Raw genomic sequence first — 21,320 nt, 5'->3', positions numbered from 1 at the left:
GAGCCAGTGATCCCACTGGGGGTGTATAGCCAGAAGGGGAGGGGCCTTACACTTTTTAGTGTAATTGCTTTGTGTGGCCTCCGGAGGCAGTGCTATACACCCAATCGTCTGGGTCTCCCAATAAGAGCTAGAAGAAAAGGAATTTACGGTAAGTAACAAAATTCCCTTCGTTTCTCCCACCATGAGTCCTTACGTGCGTTGTGTTCCTGTAACTATTTCTCTCTTATTTCGGTTATTTCTTGTATATCAGCCCCAGATTGTAGATTTCACATAAGGTCATATGTCTAACACTATGATGTGTTGAGACCCTAATTTTCCCAGTGGTGTGACTCTTTACAGAGGCTGCTGTGTATCCACGTGGCTTTTCCCTCATGTATCATAGACATTGCAATGGTTAGGAGAACCTGGAATGGCCCATCAAAGCTTGGCTCACTGGTCTTTCTTGCCTGTCTTTTTAAGACCACCCAGTCTCAAGGCTTGAGTTCATGTCCTTTTGACACTGATTTAGGGTCTGGAATTGAAGAATACACCTGTTTATCACACTTTATAGTCAATTACATAAGACTTGTACATCACTGGTCAGGCTACCATGCTGCACCTGAAATCACTGCGGGAAGTATAATCATGTTCTAGGTGCGAAACCAAAAATTATCTTTTATAGATGCCTATTTTCTACTTGAGTGTATCTTAGTAGGAAAAGAGCTAAAAGTAATCATTCAGTCCATGGCTTGCCAGTCATCTCCACCTCTACCTCCTCTGACAGAATTTCAGGGGTGCCAATACTTTTGGCCAGCACTGTATAAGCAATCTGCAATCTCTGGAAAGGGGAGACTGGATGAGGGTTTTGACTGGATGAGGGTTTTGTTTTTGCAGGGTCTTTTCAGTTTTCTACATTGTATGATGCCAGACTGGGTGTACCTGGCTACCTGGGTGCTGAACCCTGGCACCACCCATAATTTGACCACCAAAGCACTTATATAAAGCTATCTTTGACAAACACAGTTCATGAGTTACCTAATTCATCATTGAGTATAGAGCTCTTGGCAGACAAAGCTTACCGCCCTTTCTGCACATACCTTCCTCAGTCACTGGGCTTCCTGCATTTTTCACTATGTGTCTTGTTTAACTGCCTCTTTCTGTAGGGATTTAAGAATATCAGGAGTGACAGGTGCCACTGAGGTCCTGGTCTGTATTGATACCAATCTCTCAACTCTAGACCTGTTTGCTGCTTCCTTGACGGCTGCATCTGCATCTCCGGACATCCCTACCTTCAAGGGTATCTCCGGGGAGAGGGTGAGTCTTAGGGCCAGCTTAGGAACCCCTGGTCTGTCAGTACCATCCCCGTGATAGTATCCTTAGGATGGTTCTGGCTTCATCGATGTCAGCTCAGGTGAGAGCTTTATCTTTTCCAAGCTAAGCTTAGTTAGTAATAGGGGAGCCCTTATGCTCTTTGTAGTTTTTATAGGTTTATCATGTGGTGTTAGGAAAGATTTGCTGTCTATATACACATTTGGCCATCTTACCCTTTGCCACTCTACACTTCTCAGTGAGTGCCTTCATCTTTGCCTCCTGTGCTGACAGGTGAGGAGAGAGTGGTTCACCTTTCATTACCTAAAGTTGTATGACCACAGGATATCCAGTGAATCAACTAGCAGCTTGCTATCTGGATCTATCTACATAAAAACTCAAAATCTGCATTAACAGTAGGCTCATCTGAGACATTGTTAAACCCTGCGTTTCTTGTTGCATCAGCAACGCAATCATGAGGTGTATGTACGTCTGCTGTGTCCTCTGTTAGAGATTAAAAAATAGGTGACTTTCAACATCTTTCCCCCCTTTTTTAATCCAATGACCAGAGCATAGCTGGATTCAAAACTGTTTACCACTTGAGTTCTGTATTCAGTGAAGACTTTTCCATTATTGAGACAGGAGATGGCAGCTGGTGCTGATGAGATGCTATGATGACGAGAGGTGCTAGAGGCAGAGGGAGGAGCTAGAGTCAGAGCTCCGCCCCCTCCACCCTCTTCTATCTACATAGAATCTCATCAGCACCAGCTGCCATCTCCTGTCTCAGTAATGGGAAAGTCTTCACTGAATACAGATTTTACCCCAGAATTGAGAACTTTGATAACAACTGATCAATTCTGGCAGTGAAAGAAGCAGATTTGTCAGATAAATGATATTACAAAGTTGCTTATTTTCATGTGTAGTCGCAAGAGCGTTAGTTCCTGTGCTCACTCCGCCCTCTTAGCACTCCCACAGAGGCGTGCTAACATACTATTCAATGCAGCATCATCAACGGTGACGCACATACCTGTGTTCGCTGTGATCGCGCTTTTGAATGCCGGGCACTTTCAATCATGCACAGTATGAAACCGGGTGTACGCGTCTTGGCTTCAGAGAGATCTAGTGCGTATGACCAGAAGTGCTGGGCACTCTGATCAGCAGTCACAGGTACGCGCGTCACCGCTGGTGATGCTGCATTGAATAGCATGTTAGCACACCCCTGTGGGTGTACTATGAGGGAAGAATGAGCGTAGGAAATAACACCCTTGCGACTAGTCCCTGCGCTCATTAGCATATCATAAAGGAGCTTTTGAAATACTTTTTCTACAGATCTCTTTATGTTAGGTACTAGATACAGGGACAGTTAGGCAGGGATTAACCATATGCACCCAGGACTGCTGTGTGGGTCTGGGTGCACATTGCATCTGAGAGGTTCCCTTTAGCCCTCTTTCACACGCCTGTAGAAAACCACGCACGTTTTCCACGGACGTGTCAAAGGTGCGTTTTGCCCTCCGTGAGCCGTGTTTATGGCTCACGTGTGTGACACTTTCTGCTCACCTGTCCCTGGCGTCGCTGTCCGTGGTGCTGATTTTCAGTCTCCGGTCCTGACGATTCCCCGCTGCTGCTGCTTCCGGCCGCAGTGAAGTGAATATGCAATGAACATAATGAGCTGCGGTCCGCAGCAAGTGACAGCAGCGGTGGAGACAGGAGGGCTGGAGCAAATGAGTAAAGATTTGGTTTTTTTTCTCACAGACACATGTCTTTTCTCCGGTGCGTGTCACACGGAACACATCCGTGTGGTCCGTTTGCATTACGTGTGACACGTTTGCGTTCCGTCAGCGTGAGAAACACACGGACACACGTAAGTACGGAACGGACACACGTTCCGTGCGCAAATACTTACATGTGTCCAAAACCATAGGAAGAGATAGGTGTACGTGTGTCCAGTACGTTAGAAAACTGCCAAACACGTACCGGAGGCATGTACGTGTGAAAGAGGCCTTAAGCTGCTGTATTATAAACGTCCTTTCCTCTGTGAGATGTTTGGTGCTTTGAGACAGTGTGCTAAGAAGAAGGCAGCCCTCTGCCGGCAGAACCGGAGTTTAGTCTTAAAGTCTTACATCCATGTTCTGCTAGGAAACACAAAAGGAAGATAATTGACTCCTGACATAAGATGTGACCAAGACAGCAAGCAGTAAATCACCCACATACTATAATCTAAAGCCGCACGACCTCCAGATATGGAGGAGCCCATCTTTGCAAAATTGAGGACATTGCAGAGCTATACATTATCAGTCAATTTTGGGCACCTTGTGTAAACTCCATCCATGTATACTGTTTACATGCATGAAAGAGGAAAATAAATGAACATTGGTAGACTGGGTGCACAGAATAAAAATGGATTTTCTCCGATCCACCCGAGCCTGATACCTGCTCATGTCTGCTAATCGGATCAGTAGCCATGCGCAGTGAGCCCGCATTAAAGGGACAGACATGGCCAAGGACGTACAGGTACATCCTTGGTCATGAAGGGGTTAAATAGGGTCACAGACAAAGTAAAAGTTCTCTGCAAACTATGAGCCAATAAATAACTTTAGGCTATGTGCCCACGGGACTCTGTAACCGCGGAATGTGCCGCGGAAAACCTGTGGATTTATCTGGATTTTCTAGATAAATCCACAAGTTTTAGCAAGTACAGACACTCCCCATGTTATCCTATGGGACATGGGGAGTGCTGTGTCCATGCTGCGGAATGTGCGGCTGCGGAATATGCTGTGGATCTCCCGCAGCCGCACATAACTGCATGTAAATTATTCCTGCGGAAATCCCGGCCCTCCACTATGGAGATAGAGGCTGGTACTTCCGCAGGTAAGTCGCATGAATATCCGCAGGTTTACCGCAGATATTTCGCTGGAATCCCGTAGCTATGTATAGCTGCGGATTCCGGGGATCAGCTGCGGGAACCCTGTGGCTGTACCTGCGGATATATCCACGGGTACATAGTGTCGTGGGCACATAGCCTTAGGGGTTTGAATAGAAATATGAAACTTCTCTACCTATCAATGTTACTTGATCACCACAACATCAGAAGTTATAGGATCACAGACCCAAAATGGATTCTGTTCTCTCACATAATGCATGTCAGTGAGACCATTGCCCATAGTGTCGAGCTAGGAACACACTGCACATGCTCAGACACTGCACATGCTCAGACACTGCACATGCTCAGGATTTTAGTACTGATCACAATGACAACAGAGACGTCGTCCATAGTCGCCAAGGGGCGGCAAGCGTCTGTAAGTAGACCCACTGGGCCGTACAATGGACTCCCCTGGAGGAGATAACCTGAAGTTAAGCCCTATATAGGGATTGTCAGGTACAGCCCCATGGTGCCTAAATGCACAACAGCCAGGACCAGTGGGGTCAGCTCTGACGGCCTGGTGAGTCTCTGATGTCCGGTACAGGTGTGCTCAGATGTGGAAGCACGGAGGTGGAGGCTCGGACGTGGCAGCACGAAGATAGTAGCTCGGACGCAGCAGCACGGAGGTAAAGATGGTAACAAGTTCTGAAAAGAGACACAAGTTAGCAGGAACAAGTCACTGGTACAAAATAAAAGGACGCAGGGTCAGACACAGTAACCACGTATGGGACCTGAGACCTAGAAATGCACTAATGATAGGCAACGTTGCTCAGGCGCCTCCCCTAACTGGAAGCAGGCTTAAATACCTTCAGGGTAATCGCTAACCTCAGGGATCACTTACGGGTAATGAGACGCCGGCCCTTATAGAAAGGGGGCATGGGCACGGGTGCACTGTATGAGCACTTTTAGAAGTCCTGCGTGTGGCCTAGAAGCAAGAGGAGGCTGCGGCAGACCCAGGAGCAGGACTCATGGAACCCATGGGCAGGTGAGGAGAATGGCGCTCCCACCTCCACCTGCGAGCGGAGGCGTGTGGGGGTGCCACACTGGGACCGGGCACTACATGAATGTTAAGGGGGCAGTGTTAGATCGGGCCTAATGTGTGGAGCTGGGCACTTGCCAGTGCATTTAATTAACAAGCTTGATCTTCTCAGGGCGGCACGGTGGCTCAGTGGTTAGCACTGCAGTCTTGCAGCACTGGGGTCCTGGGTTTGAATCCCACCAAGGACACCATCTGCAAGGAGTTTGTATGTTCTCCCCGTGTTTGCGTGGGTTTCCTCCAGGTTCTCCGGGTTCCTGCCACACTCCAAAGACATACAGATAGGGAATTTAGACTGTGAGCCCCAATGGGGACAGTGTTCCTGATGTATGTAAAGCGCTGCGGAATATGTTAGCACTATATAAAAATAAAGAATTTTATTTATTTATTTTTTTTTATTTCTCTACATTAAACAGAAGCTATCATTAGAAAATGACCAAATCAGATTTTTTTTTTGTTCAATGTTATTTTTTTATTTTTATTTTTTTTGTATTGTCTATTGTTTTGGGGATTTTTTTATATCTCAATCTGTATTAAAATTTTTTTAATAATCTTGTACTTATCACATTGCCTACTGGCTTTTATTTTAGACTGTAAATTCCTAGTTTTTTTTAGGAAATAAACATGTACATCAGCAGCAATAAACAGACCCAACCCTCTGTTTTGTATTGAAGCATCTAATGAGCGTGTGCAAAAGTCATTGTGAAGGGAGGGGGAGCATGTCAGCTGTGACATCGTAATTGTAATTATTGGATACTGTGTTATCAGCTGTTAATAGAGGTGTCAATTGTCATTGTTATCCTGCCTCTGAAGATATGGAAACCGCTGAAAACTCTTCCTAAAAAGACAAGTAGTATTAGTATATATATAAAAAAAAAATCCCAATGGCCAGGGTGAAAATTGCAAGATTGTTAGTTTGTTTTTTCTTAACCCCTTCACCCCTCGTGATTTTCCTTTTTTTTTTTATTTTTGCTCCCATTCTTCCAATAGTCGTAACTTTTTATATTTTTCCGTCAATCTTGCCATATGAGAGTTTGTGTTTTGTGGGACGAGTTGTACTTTTAAATGAAACCATAAGTTTTACCATAGAGTGTACTGGAAAATGGCAAAAACATTCCAAGTGCGGAAATATTGCAAAAAATCTGCGAATGCATGATGGGTTTTGGGCTATTTTATTCACCGTGTTCACTATATGGTAAAACTGATGTGTCGGTGTGATGCCTGAGGTCGGTGCGAGTTTGTAGACACCAAACATGTGTAGGTTTACTTTTATCTAAAGAGTTAAAAAAAATTCTGAACTTTGTCCAAAAAAAGTGGTGCACTTTTTGCGCCATTTTCCTCTACCCGTAGCGTTCTCATTTTTCGGGATATGGATCTTAGTGATGGCTTTTTTTTTTTGTCTCAAGCTGACATTTTTAATGGTACGTAGATGCTATGTATTGATCGCCTGTTATTGCATTTTGCGCAAAATTTGAGACGACCAAAAAACGTAATTTTGGGCCTTGGAATTTTTTGCCGCTACGTTGATTGATTGATTTTATATTTTTATAGATCGGGCATTTCTGAACATGGCGATACCAAAATATGTGTATATTTTTTATTTTTTTTAACCCTTTAATTTTCAATTTTGAACTTTTAGGCTATGTTCACACTAGAAAAATTATTTTTCTTAAGAAAATTTCTTAAGAAATTTCTTAAGAGTGAAGGATTAGTGCACCTGCGTTTTTGCCGCGTTTTCGGTGCGTTTTTGGTGCGTTTTTACCGCTGGTTGCTCCCTGCGTTTTTGTGCCATTTATCTATGGCAAATAACGCAGTTAGCTGCAGAAAAGAAGTGACATGCTCATTCTTTTTCTTAAGAAAATCTACTGAAAGAATTGTCTTAAGAAAAAAACGCAGTGTGTGCACAGCTAATTTTTTTTCCCCTAGGTTTTGCTGGGGAATGTCTGCAGAAAGGTTACAAGAATTTCTCAAGAAATTTCTGCAGCAAAAACGGACCAAAAACGCAGGTAAAAAACGCAGTGTGTGAACATAGCCTTAGGGGTTTTTTTTAATTTTTATTTTATTTTTTTTTTTAATTTTACTAGTCCCCCTTGAGGATTATATGGATCAGGAGTCTGATCGCTCATTCATTTCTCCCGATCAGAGATGCACAGCTAAGATCAACAGAAATGCTTGCCTTCTGTTACAGCTGTAAGAGGAAGTGAGCCAAGATAGCGACAGGAGTCATCACATGACCTGTCGCTACCACAGCAAACATCGGCTCCTTGTGATCACGTCACGGGGCCTCTGATGGCGGCGGGTAAGTGTGCGTTACCCGCTGCGGTGCTTTACATTGCGCTGTCAGACTTTTACAGCATAATCTAAGGCATTAACAGGCTCTGGTCGATCATGGATCCGCCTGCGAAGCACATATGTCTGCTGTACAAATCAGCAGACATGTGCGGGGATCGCCGCCATCTCACCGCAGTAGTCGGCGGTGATCACTTCTTCATGATTTAGAACGTACCGTTACGTCCTCGGTCGTGAAGGGTTTAATAAAGATCATGATTTGAAATATAAAATTGCCAAAATTTACAAACAAATGCTTGTACCATAAAACCTAATTTAACCCCTTAACGACCGCAGGCAGTAAAATTATGTCCTAGCAGTCAAAGGGTTAATCTCCCGCTGCAGCTGGCGGCAGGAGATCGGCGCACATCTCAGCTGATTTATACAGCTGAGATGTGTGCCTGCTAGGCACGAGTGGAATCGTTATCCGCCCGTGCCGTTTAACCCCTTAAATGGCACTGTCAATAAGTGACAGCGCCATAATAATCGCGGCAAACGTTTACATACCGCCGAAACCGGAAGTCACATGACGTGATCACATGACTTCCGGTGGTTGTCATGGTAGCACAGGGTCATGTGATCACTGTTTCAGCCGGCCCAGAGCTGGGTGAGATATGAAATGAATATATCTGCTCTTCACAGCTCTGTAGCTGTGATCAGCAGATAGGGCAAGAGTGATCAGACTGCTGATCCATATAGTCCCCTAGGGGACATAGTAAAATAAAAAAAAAAGTTTTAAAAATTTTTTAAAAAAAAACTAAAAGTTCAAATCACCCTTTTGCCCCATTGAAAATTACAGGGTTAAAAAAATACACACATATTTGGTATCGCCGCTTTCAGAAACGCCCGATCTATGAAAATATGAAATCAATTAATCTGATCGGCAAATAGCGAAGCGGCGAAAAAATTCCAAACGCCAAAATTACGTTTTTTGGTCGCCACAAATTTTGCGCTAGATGCAATAACAGGCGATCAAAACGTGGCATCTGCGTAAAAACGTCAGCATGAGACACAAAAAATAAGCCGTTACTGAGCCATAGATCCTGAAAATTGAGAACGCTACGGATCATGGAATATGGCGTAAAACGTACGCCACTTTTTTCGGAAAAACTTCTGATTTTTTTTTTTAACCTCTTAGATAAAAGTAAACTTATACATGTTTGGTGTCTACAAACTCGCAATGACCTCAGGCATCTCACCTACACATCAGTTTTACCACATAGTGAACACAGTAATAAAATATCTCTAAAACAATCATGCAATCGCACTTTTTTTTGCAATTTGTCTGCATTTGGAATTTAATTTTTTTGCCGTTTTCCAGTACACTATATGGTAAAACGCATGGTTTCATTTAAAAGTTCAGCTCGTTCCTCAAAAAATAAGCCCTCTCATGACCATATTGACCGAAAAATAAAATAACGTTACGTCTCTTGGATAAAGAATGTCTAAAAAAAAACAGAAAGCGCAAAATCAGCCGTTCGTGAAGGGGCTAAACAATAGGTCGATTTCTCTTTGCTTCGATATGATAAATCGATCTTCGGCCACCTAGATGTGTTTGAAGACTTTAGCCAGGCTCTGTAGATGCTGCTATGGACATAATCCATCTGATGGACTGATATTAAATGATAAAATTAAGAAGGGGGAGCTTAGGATCTTAGCGCAGACTGCGTTTTCCAGATGTTTCAGATCTGTTCTCTGTTTGCTTGTGGAGCTTCAAGTTCAGGGCATCAGTGGGCTTTCCCTGTGAAGTTCCAAGCAGCTCCAAAGAAGAGAACAGACCGCACTCGTCCGCTGTGCCGAAATTTTTTTATTGAATCATGTGCAGGTTAAAAGGCAGGAGGAGAACTGGGTGCAGGTTCCTCACAAGGGACGACGGCCGTTTCGCCTACCAATTAGGCTTTGACAGGTCCAAGTGGACCTGTTGAAGCCTAATAGGTAGGCGAAACGGCCGTCGGCCCTTGTGAGGAACCTGCACCCAGCTCTCCTCCTGCCTTTTAACCTGGACATGATTCAATAAAAGAATTTCGGCACAGCGAACGAGTGCGGTCTGTTCTCTTCTTTGGAGCTGCTTGGATATTCCCCCTGTTTGTGGACGGGCACCCCGCTTCCGAAGGACACTATATGTTGGAGCTTCACTCCGGGCGCACGTGTGATTCCGCAAGGTAACACGCAGTGGTGAAGGACTTTTCTCTGCATTTGTGTTTCCCTGTGAAGTTGCTGCTTCTTCTGGTGCTCTATTCTTTATTCCTGTGTCCCCCTCACACTTCCAACCAATTTATATCCACATGATTGGTATTACCTTGTGTATTATGCTCCCCCTACAGGTGTATTGCCCATCCGTATAAGATGTATATTCATCCATTTTTACTCCCTGCAGGTGTTTTGCATTCTGCCTTCCCAATCGAAAGACAACTACGACTCCATAAAGAAGTATCTGAGCCTGGAGCAGCCGCTTCCAAGCCAATGTGTGCTGAGCCGAACCCTGAACAGGCAGAACATGCTGATGAGCATCGCAAGTAAAATCGCCATGCAGATCATCTGTAAAACCGGAGGAGAGCTGTGGAGTGTGGAGATTCCTGTGAGTTCCTTCCCCTGCAGCCTGGAGACATTACTGTATCATCGTCACTAAATGTCACTTATGTTCTCACAGCTCAAATCTCTTATGGTGATCGGGATCGATGTCAACAAGGACGCCATCAATAAGTCTCAGACAGTCGTGGGCTTTGTGGCGAGCACAAATTCACGGCTGACCAAGTAAGTATGTGCAGACCGTGTTTCCCTGAAAATAAGCCCTAGCAGGAATTTTCATACTCACCAGACCCCGAATGGGACGCTGTGGAACGCTAGGACCTGAAGAGGAATGCATCAAAGACCTGCGGTGGAACGCACACACACGGTGATATTGTACTGCTCCAAGGACCTGGAATACACACACGGTGATACTATACTGCTCCGGGGACCTGGAACGCACACACACGGTGATACTGTACTGCTCCGGGGACCTGGAACGCACACACACGGTGATACTATACTGCTCCGGGGACCTGGAACGCACACACACGGTGATACTGTACTGCTCCGGGGACCTGGAACGCACACACACGGTGATACTATACTGCTCCGGGGACCTGGAACGCACACACACGGTGATACTATACTGCTCCGGGGACCTGGAACGCACACACATGGTGACACTGTACTGCTCCGGAGACCTGGAATGCACACACACGGTGATACTATACTGCTCCGGGGATCTGGAACGCACACACACGGTGATACTATACTGCTCCGGGGATCTGGAACGCAGACACACGGTGATACTATACTGCTCCGGGGATCTGGAACGCACACACACGGTGATACTATACTGCTCCGGGGATCTGGAACGCACACACACGGTGATACTATACTGCTCCGGGGATCTGGAGCGCACACACACGGTGATACTGTACTGCTCTGGGGACCTGGAATGCATCGAGCACCTGCAGTGGAATGCATCGATGCGTTTCACTGCAGGTCCACCATGCGTTCCGCAGCACTTCTGTCCAGAAGCAGTACGGTATCACCGGATGGGTCTGTGTGTGTGCATAATGTTCCTGCAATCTGATGTATGTATGAGTACCAGCCAAAAGCAGGGGAGGTGTCACAGTGTTGGTAGAGAGCAGGGGACAGGGGCTCCTAGACTGGTCCTCAGGCTAGGGGACCCTTGCTATCCCTAATCCCAAAGTTACCTCTGATAGTGAGGATATCTGGGCCACCCTCCTCCTGACCAGCCCTGATCTTATACCCCCAACCCCTGGGGAGAACCAGGGCAGGAGTGATAAAGCCAGAAGAAGTAGACAAACATGGAAAACCAAATCTCACAGCACACACACACAGGTATAAGACAAAAAGAGCTTAGGAGGAAAATAAGAGCAGGGAGGAAACAACAAGAGAACCGGAGAACAACTACACAACAACATGCACAAAATAATACAATCACCAGCAGGACTGGGATACAACAGCACATGGACTGATTTAGCAAAAGCTGTAGTCGGCATGGAAAGACAGGCTCCACCATCTTAAAAGGGCGGGGAGTAAATGTGATAGGTCTCACACAACATCTGACCAAGAGGTAACCAGCAGGCTAGCAGAAATTAACTCCTGCAAGGCCCGATCACTAATGAGAATACAACTGGCCGACGACTGAGCCTGCCTGTGTAGCTCAGAAGCACCAAAGGAGGCACAGTGCGTTGTGTTAGAGACTGCAGTGTGAACAGTGTTAAATGCCGCCATGACACTCGGTGAGTTTAGAGCCAAACACCGTGTGACAGGAGAATTCTTGTGGACCACACTTTGGTTGTTGATCGCAGGAGGACCTGTGAGCGATGCAGATGGCCAAGTATGATTATCCTGGGGGAAGTCTCTGCTTTTTTGGGGGCTAAACTTACCCCCAACCCATGTTTTTCCCTAGATAAGCCCTAACGCATTTTCTTCGGCGCTCCATTGGGAGACCCAGACGATTGGGTGTATAGCACTGCCTCCGGAGGCCACACAAAGCAATTACACTAAAAAGTGTAAGGCCCCTCCCCTTCTGGCTATACACCCCCAGTGGGATCACTGGCTCACTAGTTTTCTGCTTTGTGCGAAGGAGGTCAGACATCCACGCATAGCTCCACTGTTTAGTCAGCAGTAGCTGCTGACTATGTCGGATGGAAGAAAAGAGGGCCCATATGGGGCCCCCAGCATGCTCCCTTCTTACCCCACTTGTGGTTTGTAAGGTTGAGGTACCCATTGCGGGTACAGAGGCTGGAGCCCACATGCTGTTTTCCTTCCCCATCCCCCTGAGGGGCTCTGAGGAAGTGGGATCTTACCGGCCCCCAAGCCCTGAGGCCGGGCTCCATCCACAGACCCAGTGAACCTGCTGGATACGGAGCTGGGTACCGTTCAGGGACAAGGCCCTGCAACTTTCAGGTACTCTGTGTCCCCGTACAGACAGGCACGCACACGCCAGACTTGCTGGGTGTGTTAGTGCGCCGGGGACAGTAGCGCTGCACGCTGGGGTTTGAGTCACAGCAGCTTAGCTGTGTGACTTCATGTGCTGGGAACTACCGCGCCGGCCACTCTCGGAGCGGCGGCGCGGCTGGGACTTGTAGTGCGCCGGGGACTTAGCGCCGACCGCGCTTTTACGGTGGCGGCGCTTATAAATTTAGTCCCCGGCTTTTGCGGCCTAGCTCCGCTTCGTTCCCGCCCCCTCCCTGTCACTCAGGGAATGGGACAGACGCTGTGCAATCGTCAGCGCCGAGGGCTGGAGCCTTATTTACATGCTCCAGCCCTCTCACTAGGCACAGTGGGACGCAGGTTTCCCGCTTTTGGTCTGAGCACGCCCAGGGCCCGCCCCCCCCTCCACAGGACGCCGGCAGCCATTCCTGCATGCAGTCTGGCTGGAGGACGGACACAGGCTCTGGGAGACCCAGACTAGGGATTTCTGGCGACCACACACCCGCGTTTAGCGGGCGGTAAGCAGCACATTAGTGCTGGCCCCACTAGTGCCACAGTGTTGTATTGGTGTACTTTTTCCTGTACCAGATATATATATATATATACTGCACTGTACGGTCGCTTCTTGGCTGTATACCCCTATATTGCTCTGAGGAGACAGCAACATGTCATCCACAAAACGCAAGGGTGCCAAGGCACGGGCGGTATACACTGCTTGTACAGCATGTGGGGCTAATCTACCAGCAGGCTCCAACGACTCTCATTGTATGCAATGTTCAGTCCCAGTGGCACTTCGGCAGCCAGAGTCTATGGTGGTGGTAGCCCAGGCAGAGGCGCCTGTGAACCCTGCCCCGGTGACGGGGACAGAATTTGCAGTCTTTGCTGACAAAATGTCTGTGACTATGACAAAAATCCTGGAGACCTTGCAGTCCAGGCCAGTTGCTCAGACCATGGACACTGCTGTGTCTATGTTCCCCGGTCCCCCTCAGTTGGAACTAATCCGTACTTCAAGGGGGTCCCAGGCATCACAGGCTGAGGGCTCTGACTCTGATGACAGTCCCAGGCCGCCTAAGCGAACTCGCTGGGAGAGACCCTCCACGTCATCACGCGGGTCAGGGTCTCAGCGAGAAGGGTCTCTATATGATGAGACAGAGGTGGGTGATCAGGAGTCTGGTCCTGACACCGCACTCAATTTGGATACGCCAGATGGTGACGCCATGGTAAATGACCTTATAGCGGCCATCAATATGCTGTTGGATATTTCTCCCCCAGCCCCTTCAGCAGAGGAGGCAGCTGCCCAGCAGGAGAAATTCCATTTTCTGTATCCCAAGCGTAAATTGAGTACTTTTCTGGACCACTCTGACTTCAGAGAATCAATCCAGAAACACCATGCTTATCCGGACAAGCGTTTTTCCAAACGTCTGAAGGATACACGTTATCCCTTTCCCCCTGACGTGGTCAAGCGCTGGACCCAGTGTCCAAAAGTGGACCCTCCAATATCCAGGCTTGCAGCTAGATCCATAGTTGCAGTGGAGGATGGGGCTTCACTTAAAGATGCCAATGACAGACAGATGGACCTTTGGTTGAAATCTGTCTATGAAGCTATTGGCGCGTCGTTTGCTCCAGCATTCGCGGCCGTGTGGGCGCTCCAAGCTATTTCAGCTGGTCTGGCACAGGTGGACTCTTTCTTAAGTCCAGCAGTGCCGCAAGTGGCGTCCTTAACTACGCAAATGACTGCGTTTGCGACCTACGCTATCAATGCGGTACTAGACTCTACGAGCCGTACCTCAATGGCATCCGCCAACTCTGTAGTTTTGCGCAGAGCCTTGTGGTTAAAAGAATGGAAAGCAGATTCTGCTTCTAAAAAATGTTTAACTAGCTTGCCATTATCTGGAGACAGACTGTTTGGTGAGCAATTGGCGGAAATCATTAAACAGTCCAAAGGTAAGGACTCTTCCTTACCCCAGCCCAGATCAAACAAACCTCAACAGAGGAAGTGGCAGTCAAAGTTTCGGTCCTTTCAAGGCTCGGGCAAGCCCCAATTCTCCTCGTCCAAAGGGACTCAGAAAGAGCAAAGGAGCTCTTATTCCTGGCGGACTCACTCACGCCCCAAGAAAGCAACCGGAGGTACCGCTTCCAAGGCGGCTGCCTCATGACTTTCGGCCGCCTCCCTCCGCATCCTCGGTCGGTGGCAGGCTCTCCCGCTTTTGCGACATTTGGCTGCCACAGGTCAAAGACCGGTGGGTAACAGACATTTTGTCTCACGGGTACAGGATAGAGTTCAGTTCTCGGCCTCCGCCTCGGTTCTTCAGAACTTCCCCACATCCCGACCGAGCAGATGCCCTTCTGCAGGCGGTGCATTCTCTAAGAGCAGAAGGAGTGGTGGTCCCTGTTCCTCTTCGGGAACGAGGACAAGGTTTTTACTCCAATCTCTTTGTGGTGCCAAAAAAGGACGGCTCATTCCGTCCTGTTCTGGACCTAAAACTGCTCAACAAGCATGTGAACGCCAGGCGGTTCCGGATGGAATCCCTCCGCTCAGTCATTGCCTCAATGTCTCAAGGAGATTTCCTAGCATCAATAGACATCAAAGATGCTTATCTCCACGTGCCGATTGCTACAGAGCACCAACGCTTTCTACGCTTCGTGATAGGAGACGACCATCTTCAGTTCGTAGCTCTGCCATTTGGTCTGGCGACAGCCCCACGGGTGTTCACCAAGGTCATGGCGGCAGTGGTAGCAGTCTTGCACTCTCAGGGACACTCTGTGATCCCTTACTTGGACGATCTACTTGTCAAGGCACCCTCTCAGGAGGCATGCCAACTCAGCCTGGATGTTGCACTGGAGACTCTCCAGACGTTCGGGTGGATCATCAACTTCTCAAAGTCAACTCTGTTACCGACCCAATCACTGACGTATCTTGGCATGGAGTTTCATACTCTCTCAGCGATAGTGAAGCTTCCGCTGGACAAGCAGCGGTCACTACAGACTGGGGTGCAGGCTCTCCTTCAAAGTCAGTCGCACTCCTTAAGACGCCTCATGCACTTCCTCGGGAAGATGGTGGCGGCAATGGAGGCGGTTCCGTTTGCGCAGTTTCATCTGCGCCCTCTTCAATGGGACATTCTCCGCCAATGGGACGGGAAGTCAACATCCCTGGACAGGAAAGTCTCCCTTTCCCAGACGGCCAAGGACTCTCTGCAGTGGTGGCTTCTTCCCACCTCATTATCACAGGGAAGATCCTTCCTACCACCGTCCTGGGCGGTGGTCACGACAGACGCGAGTCTGTCAGGGTGGGGAGCAGTTTTTCTCCACCACAGGGCTCAGGGTACGTGGACCCAGCAGGAGTCCACCCTTCAGATCAATGTTCTGGAAATCAGAGCAGTGTATCTTGCCCTACTAGCCTTCCAGCAGTGGCTGGAAGGAAGGCAGATCCGAATTCAGTCGGACAACTCCACAGCGGTGGCATACATCAACCACCAAGGGGGGACACGCAGTCGGCAAGCCTTCCAGGAAGTCCGGCGGATTCTGATGTGGGTGGAAGCCACGGCCTCCACCATATCCGCAGTTCACATCCCCGGCGTAGAAAACTGGGAAGCAGACTTCCTCAGTCGCCAGGGCATGGACGCAGGGGAATGGTCCCTTCACCCGGACGTGTTTCAGGAAATCTGTCGCCGCTGGGGAAGGCCGGACGTCGACCTAATGGCGTCCCGGCACAACAACAAGGTCCCAACCTTCATGGCACGGTCTCGCGATCACAGAGCTCTGGCGGCAGACGCCTTAGTGCAAGATTGGTCGCAGTTCCGGCTCCCTTATGTGTTTCCACCTCTGGCACTCTTGCCCAGAGTGCTACGCAAGATCAGATCCGACTGCAGCCGCGTCATACTCGTCGCCCCAGACTGGCCAAGGAGGGCGTGGTATCCGGATCTGTGGCATCTCACGGTCGGCCAACCGTGGGCACTACCAGACCGACCAGACTTGCTGTCCCAAGGGCCGTTTTTCCATCGGAATTCTGCGGCCCTGAACCTGACTGTGTGGCCATTGAGTCCTGGATCCTAGCGTCTTCAGGATTATCCCAAGGGGTCGTTGCCACCATGAGACAGGCTAGGAAGCCCACGTCCGCTAAGATCTACCACAGAACGTGGAGGATATTCTTATCCTGGTGCTCTGCTCAGGGAGTGTCTCCCTGGCCATTTGCATTGCCTACATTTCTTTCTTTCCTGCAATCTGGGTTAGAAAAAGGTTTGTCGCTCGGCTCCCTTAAAGGGCAAGTCTCGGCGCTATCCGTCTTTTTTCAGAAGCGTCTAGCACGACTTTCTAAGGTACGCACGTTCCTGCAGGGGGTTTGTCATATCGTACCCCCGTACAAGCGGCCGTTAGATCCATGGGATCTGAACAGGGTACTAGTTGCCCTCCAGAAGCCGCCCTTCGAGCCTCTGAGGGAGGTTTCACTTTCTAGACTATCACAGAAAGTGGCTTTTCTGGTAGCGATCACATCTCTTCGGAGAGTGTCTGAGCTAGCAGCGCTGTCATCCAAGGCTCCCTTCCTGGTCTTCCACCAGGACAAGGTAGTGCTGCGACCCATTCAGGAGTTTCTCCCGAAGGTGGTATCCTCTTTTCATCTTAATCAGGATATCTCTTTGCCTTCTTTTTGTCCTCATGCAGTTCATCGGTATGAGAAGGACTTACATTTGTTAGATCTGGTGAGAGCACTCAGAATCTACATTTCCCGCACGGCGCCCCTGCGCCGTTCGGATGCACTCTTTGTCCTTGTCGCTGGTAAGCGCAAAGGGTCGCAGGCTTCTAAGGCCACCCTGGCTCGATGGATCAAAGAACCAATTCTTGAAGCCTACCGTTCTGCTGGGCTTCCGTTTCCATCAGGGCTGAAGGCCCATTCTACCAGAGCCGTGGGTGCGTCCTGGGCATTACGACACCAGGCTACGGCTCAACAGGTGTGCCAGGCAGCTACCTGGTCGAGTCTGCACACTTTCACCAAACATTATCAGGTGCATACCTATGCTTCGGCGGACGCCAGCCTAGGTAGAAGAGTCCTGCAGGCGGCAGTTGCCTCCCCGTAGGGGAGGGCTGTCTTCGCAGCTCTAACATGAGGTATTCTGTACCCACCCAGGGACAGCTTTTGGACGTCCCAATCGTCTGGGTCTCCCAATGGAGCGCCGAAGAAGAAGGGAATTTTGTTACTTACCGTAAATTCCTTTTCTTCTAGCTCCTATTGGGAGACCCAGCACCCGCCCTGTTGTCCTTCGGGATTTTTGGTTGTTTTTCGGGTACACATGTTGTTCATGTTGAATGGTTTTCAGTTCTCCGACGTTACTTCGGAGTGAATTTGTTTAAACCAGTTATTGGCTTTCCTCCTTCTTGCTTTTGCACTAAAACTGGTGAGCCAGTGATCCCACTGGGGGTGTATAGCCAGAAGGGGAGGGGCCTTACACTTTTTAGTGTAATGCTTTGTGTGGCCTCCGGAGGCAGTGCTATACACCCAATCATCTGGGTCTCCCAATAGGAGCTAGAAGAAAAGGAATTTACGGTAAGTAACAAAATTCCCTTCTTTCGGGGGAAAAAAATAATGTGAAACAGTTTCTTATTTCTGGGGAAACACGGTAAATCCAATGATTACCCCACAGTGGGGAGTTCCAGTGGTCGGACCCCCAGTGATCATCCATTTTTGCGCCCTATGGACAGATATCTGTTGTTTTTGGAACAACCCTTTTAACTACAGGTAATATATATATATAATTATAAGTGTCGAAAACTCATTGTAACTTGTGCGCTGCAAAACTTGTATCCGTATTGTGTTTTTTTTCTTAGTTATATTTTATCAGTTACCTGAACATCAATAATGTTGCCCGTTCGTTGTTTTCTGCACTTCAGGCCTTCTCAGGTTATTCTGACACAGACTTTGAGAAGTTTGTGAAATTGCCAGCATTTTATCGCTTTTTTTTTCTCCTTTCCTTTTGCAGGTGGTTTTCACAGTGCAACATTCAGAAAACATCAACAGATTTTGCTGATTGCTTGAAAATGTTCATGAAAGGTAATTTAGCCGCCTGGCCCGGAGCTGCGAAGATTGGCAGATCGCTCTCGCTGTGTATTAATCAGTCATGAAATATCAGACAGAAAAATAGGCAGCGAGAACATGTTTACAATATGACATTTGCATAATGCCTTCTGTGTGCGGGGACTGGTACAGGCAACCACAAACAGAGATTTACACTACTCGCACTTTGCAGCAGAATTTTAACTAATGCTCCATTAAAACCAGGAAAGAAGGTTATGCGTTTTTTTTCTACCTCAGTTTTCCACCTTGGTTGTAGGAGAGAAGCCACCTCCGGCTTATTTTCACAAGCTGGAGATCAGACTTGTCTTTGGTTGTAATACAAACAGCTGCAGCAGGAGCCTCCCCCCACTGCTCTGGCTTAAGTAATTTGACATATGAAGATGGAAAACATAGAGAGGCAAATAACCTCCCGAATTTGCTGCAATATTACAAAAAAAACAACCTCTTTATGAGTTACACAAAATTTAGTGTTCTTTTAAAGTGAATTGGGTTGCACTGAGCTTCAGGATATATCGTTTTCTATGACATGATTTAGGTAATTCATGTAAAACACTGTTTACCTGATGCAAGGGCTCATAGAGAAAGCTGTGAGTCCTGCTTCCTCACCCACCTGTAAAGCCTGTGAGTCCTGCTTCCTCACCCACCTGTAAAGCCTGTGAGTCCTGCTTCCTCACCCACTTGTAAAGCCTGTGAGTCCTGCTTCCTCACCCAGTTATAAAGCCTGTGATTCCCACTTCCCCCACCCATTTACAAAGCCTGAGTCCTGCTTCTCCACCCATTTATAAAGCCTATGAGTCCTGCTTCCTCCACCGACTTATAAAGCCTATGAGTCCTGCTTCCTCCACTGACTTATAAAGCCTGTGAGTCTTGCTTCTCCATCCACTTATAAAGCCTGTGAGTTCTGCTTCACCACCCACTTATAAAGCCTGTGAGTCCTGCTTCACCACCCACTTATAAAGCCTATGAGTCCTGCTTCCTCACCCACTTATAAAGCCTGTGAGTCCTGCTTACCCTTCCATGTATAAAGCCTGTGAGTCCTGCTTCACCACCCACTTATAAAGCCTGTGAGTCCTGCTTCACCACCCACTTATAAAGCCTATGAGTCCTGCTTCCCCACCCACTTATAAAGCCTGTGAGTCCTGCTTACCCTCCCATGTATAAAGCCTGTGAGTCCTGCTTCCACACCTCTCTTTTAGATCTTCCTCTCAGCTCACACCAATTTCAGTGTATCAGATAAGGGAGGCCCCCTACGTACTCAAAAATTACAGAATTCTTCAGACCAATTGGACAAAGAAAAATGTAACTTAAAAGAGGATATGAAGGGGATGCAGAAGGGGAGGAGGAAAAGAAAGTTCAAGCTCTAAATGTAACAAAATAACAAGAAAAATATATGTAATCTTTCTAGTTTCCAAACTACCAAGTCATAGAATAACCTTTTGAACAAATATTTTTGTTTTTTTCCTTTCAGGACTTATTAACGTATTCAAATTTTTTCTGGACTTAAAGGAATTTGTCACCAAGTTTTTGCTCCCCCATCAGAAATCAGCATAATGTAGAGCCAGAGACGCTGATTCCAGCGATGTGTCACTTATTGAGATGCTTGTTGTTTTTATGATAAAATCACTGTTTTCCCTTTGTAGATCTAGCAATTATTAGAATGTAGAGTTCTATAACCCCGCCTCCACCATTGATTGGCAACGTTCTGCCCATATACAGTGTACACAGAAAGCTCATGCACTGAAGACTTTCTCATTACTGAGATAGCAGATGGCAGTTGGTGCTGATGAGATTCTATGTAGATATAAGAGGAAGGTGGGGGCAGAGTTCGGCCTCTGGCTCCTCCCTCTGCCACTAGCTCCTCCCTCCTTTCAGAATTTTGATAATGACTGATCAATTTTGGCAGAGAAAGAAGCAGATTTATCTGATAAGATATATTACAAAGTTGCTTATTTTCATGTGTACTATTGATTTATAAAATAAAAATTAAAACGACATTTACTCTTTAAGTTTACATTTTATTCAACCCAGTGGACAATCAGCCACATGGAGGCCTTCCTTGCTTCTATGCTGCTGTATCTGAGGAATTTAGAACCATAAATAGAATCCCAGTCTAATAACAACCTTCCTGCAGAAGGGAAAACAGCCACTTTCCAATAACGACAGCACATCGATTAGGAGTTCAGACAAAGGAGGGGTGTAATGATCCCAGATCGATCCGCCGTCATCAGCGAGACGCTTTGTATCCTCTCTGACACTGAATATCATAAACTATTGACCCAAAACTCAACCCTGTCTCTTGTTAAAGAATTTCATCACCTAATCAATAATGTCTATTTAGGCGCCATTCTTACTCCAGAGAGGAATTACTTGAAAGTAACGAACCCTCAATTCTCTGCCTATTGCCATTTACCTATTAGTTGAAAGCATTGGGAAGACTCTCAGGCTTTCTTTTAGGTGGGTGGGGAAGGAGGACTCACAGGCTTTTTCTATAGGTGGGTGTGGAAGGATGACTCACAGGCTTTTTCTATACGTTGGGGAGGAAGGAGGACTCACGGGGTTTTTTCTATAGGTGGGTGGGGAAGGAGGACTCGTCAGCTTTTTTTTATAGGTGGGTGGGGGAAGCAGGTCTCACGGGCTTTTTCTATATATTTACCTATGAGTTGGAGGCATTATGAAGACTCTCAGGCTCTCATTTAGGTGGG

The 21,320-nt window shown here is 47.4% G+C and overlaps 1 protein-coding gene across 1 annotated transcript in view; it reads left to right on the top strand.

Annotated features, from left to right (window-relative positions):
* PIWIL4 (piwi like RNA-mediated gene silencing 4) overlaps nucleotides 1-21,320 on the top strand; it is a 347,467-nt gene that overhangs the window by 256,052 nt on the left and 70,095 nt on the right. The window contains exons 15-17 of the mRNA XM_075337494.1: nucleotides 9,949-10,149; nucleotides 10,222-10,325; nucleotides 18,524-18,594. Of these exons, the coding sequence (XP_075193609.1) occupies nucleotides 9,949-10,149; nucleotides 10,222-10,325; nucleotides 18,524-18,594 (376 nt within the window). The remainder of the gene's footprint in view (nucleotides 1-9,948; nucleotides 10,150-10,221; nucleotides 10,326-18,523; nucleotides 18,595-21,320) is intronic.

Source organism: Anomaloglossus baeobatrachus, chromosome 2 (assembly GCF_048569485.1).
Source record: "Anomaloglossus baeobatrachus isolate aAnoBae1 chromosome 2, aAnoBae1.hap1, whole genome shotgun sequence".
NCBI classification, from domain to species: domain Eukaryota; kingdom Metazoa; phylum Chordata; class Amphibia; order Anura; family Aromobatidae; genus Anomaloglossus; species Anomaloglossus baeobatrachus.
This window is presented reverse-complemented; position numbering and strand designations above follow the sequence as displayed.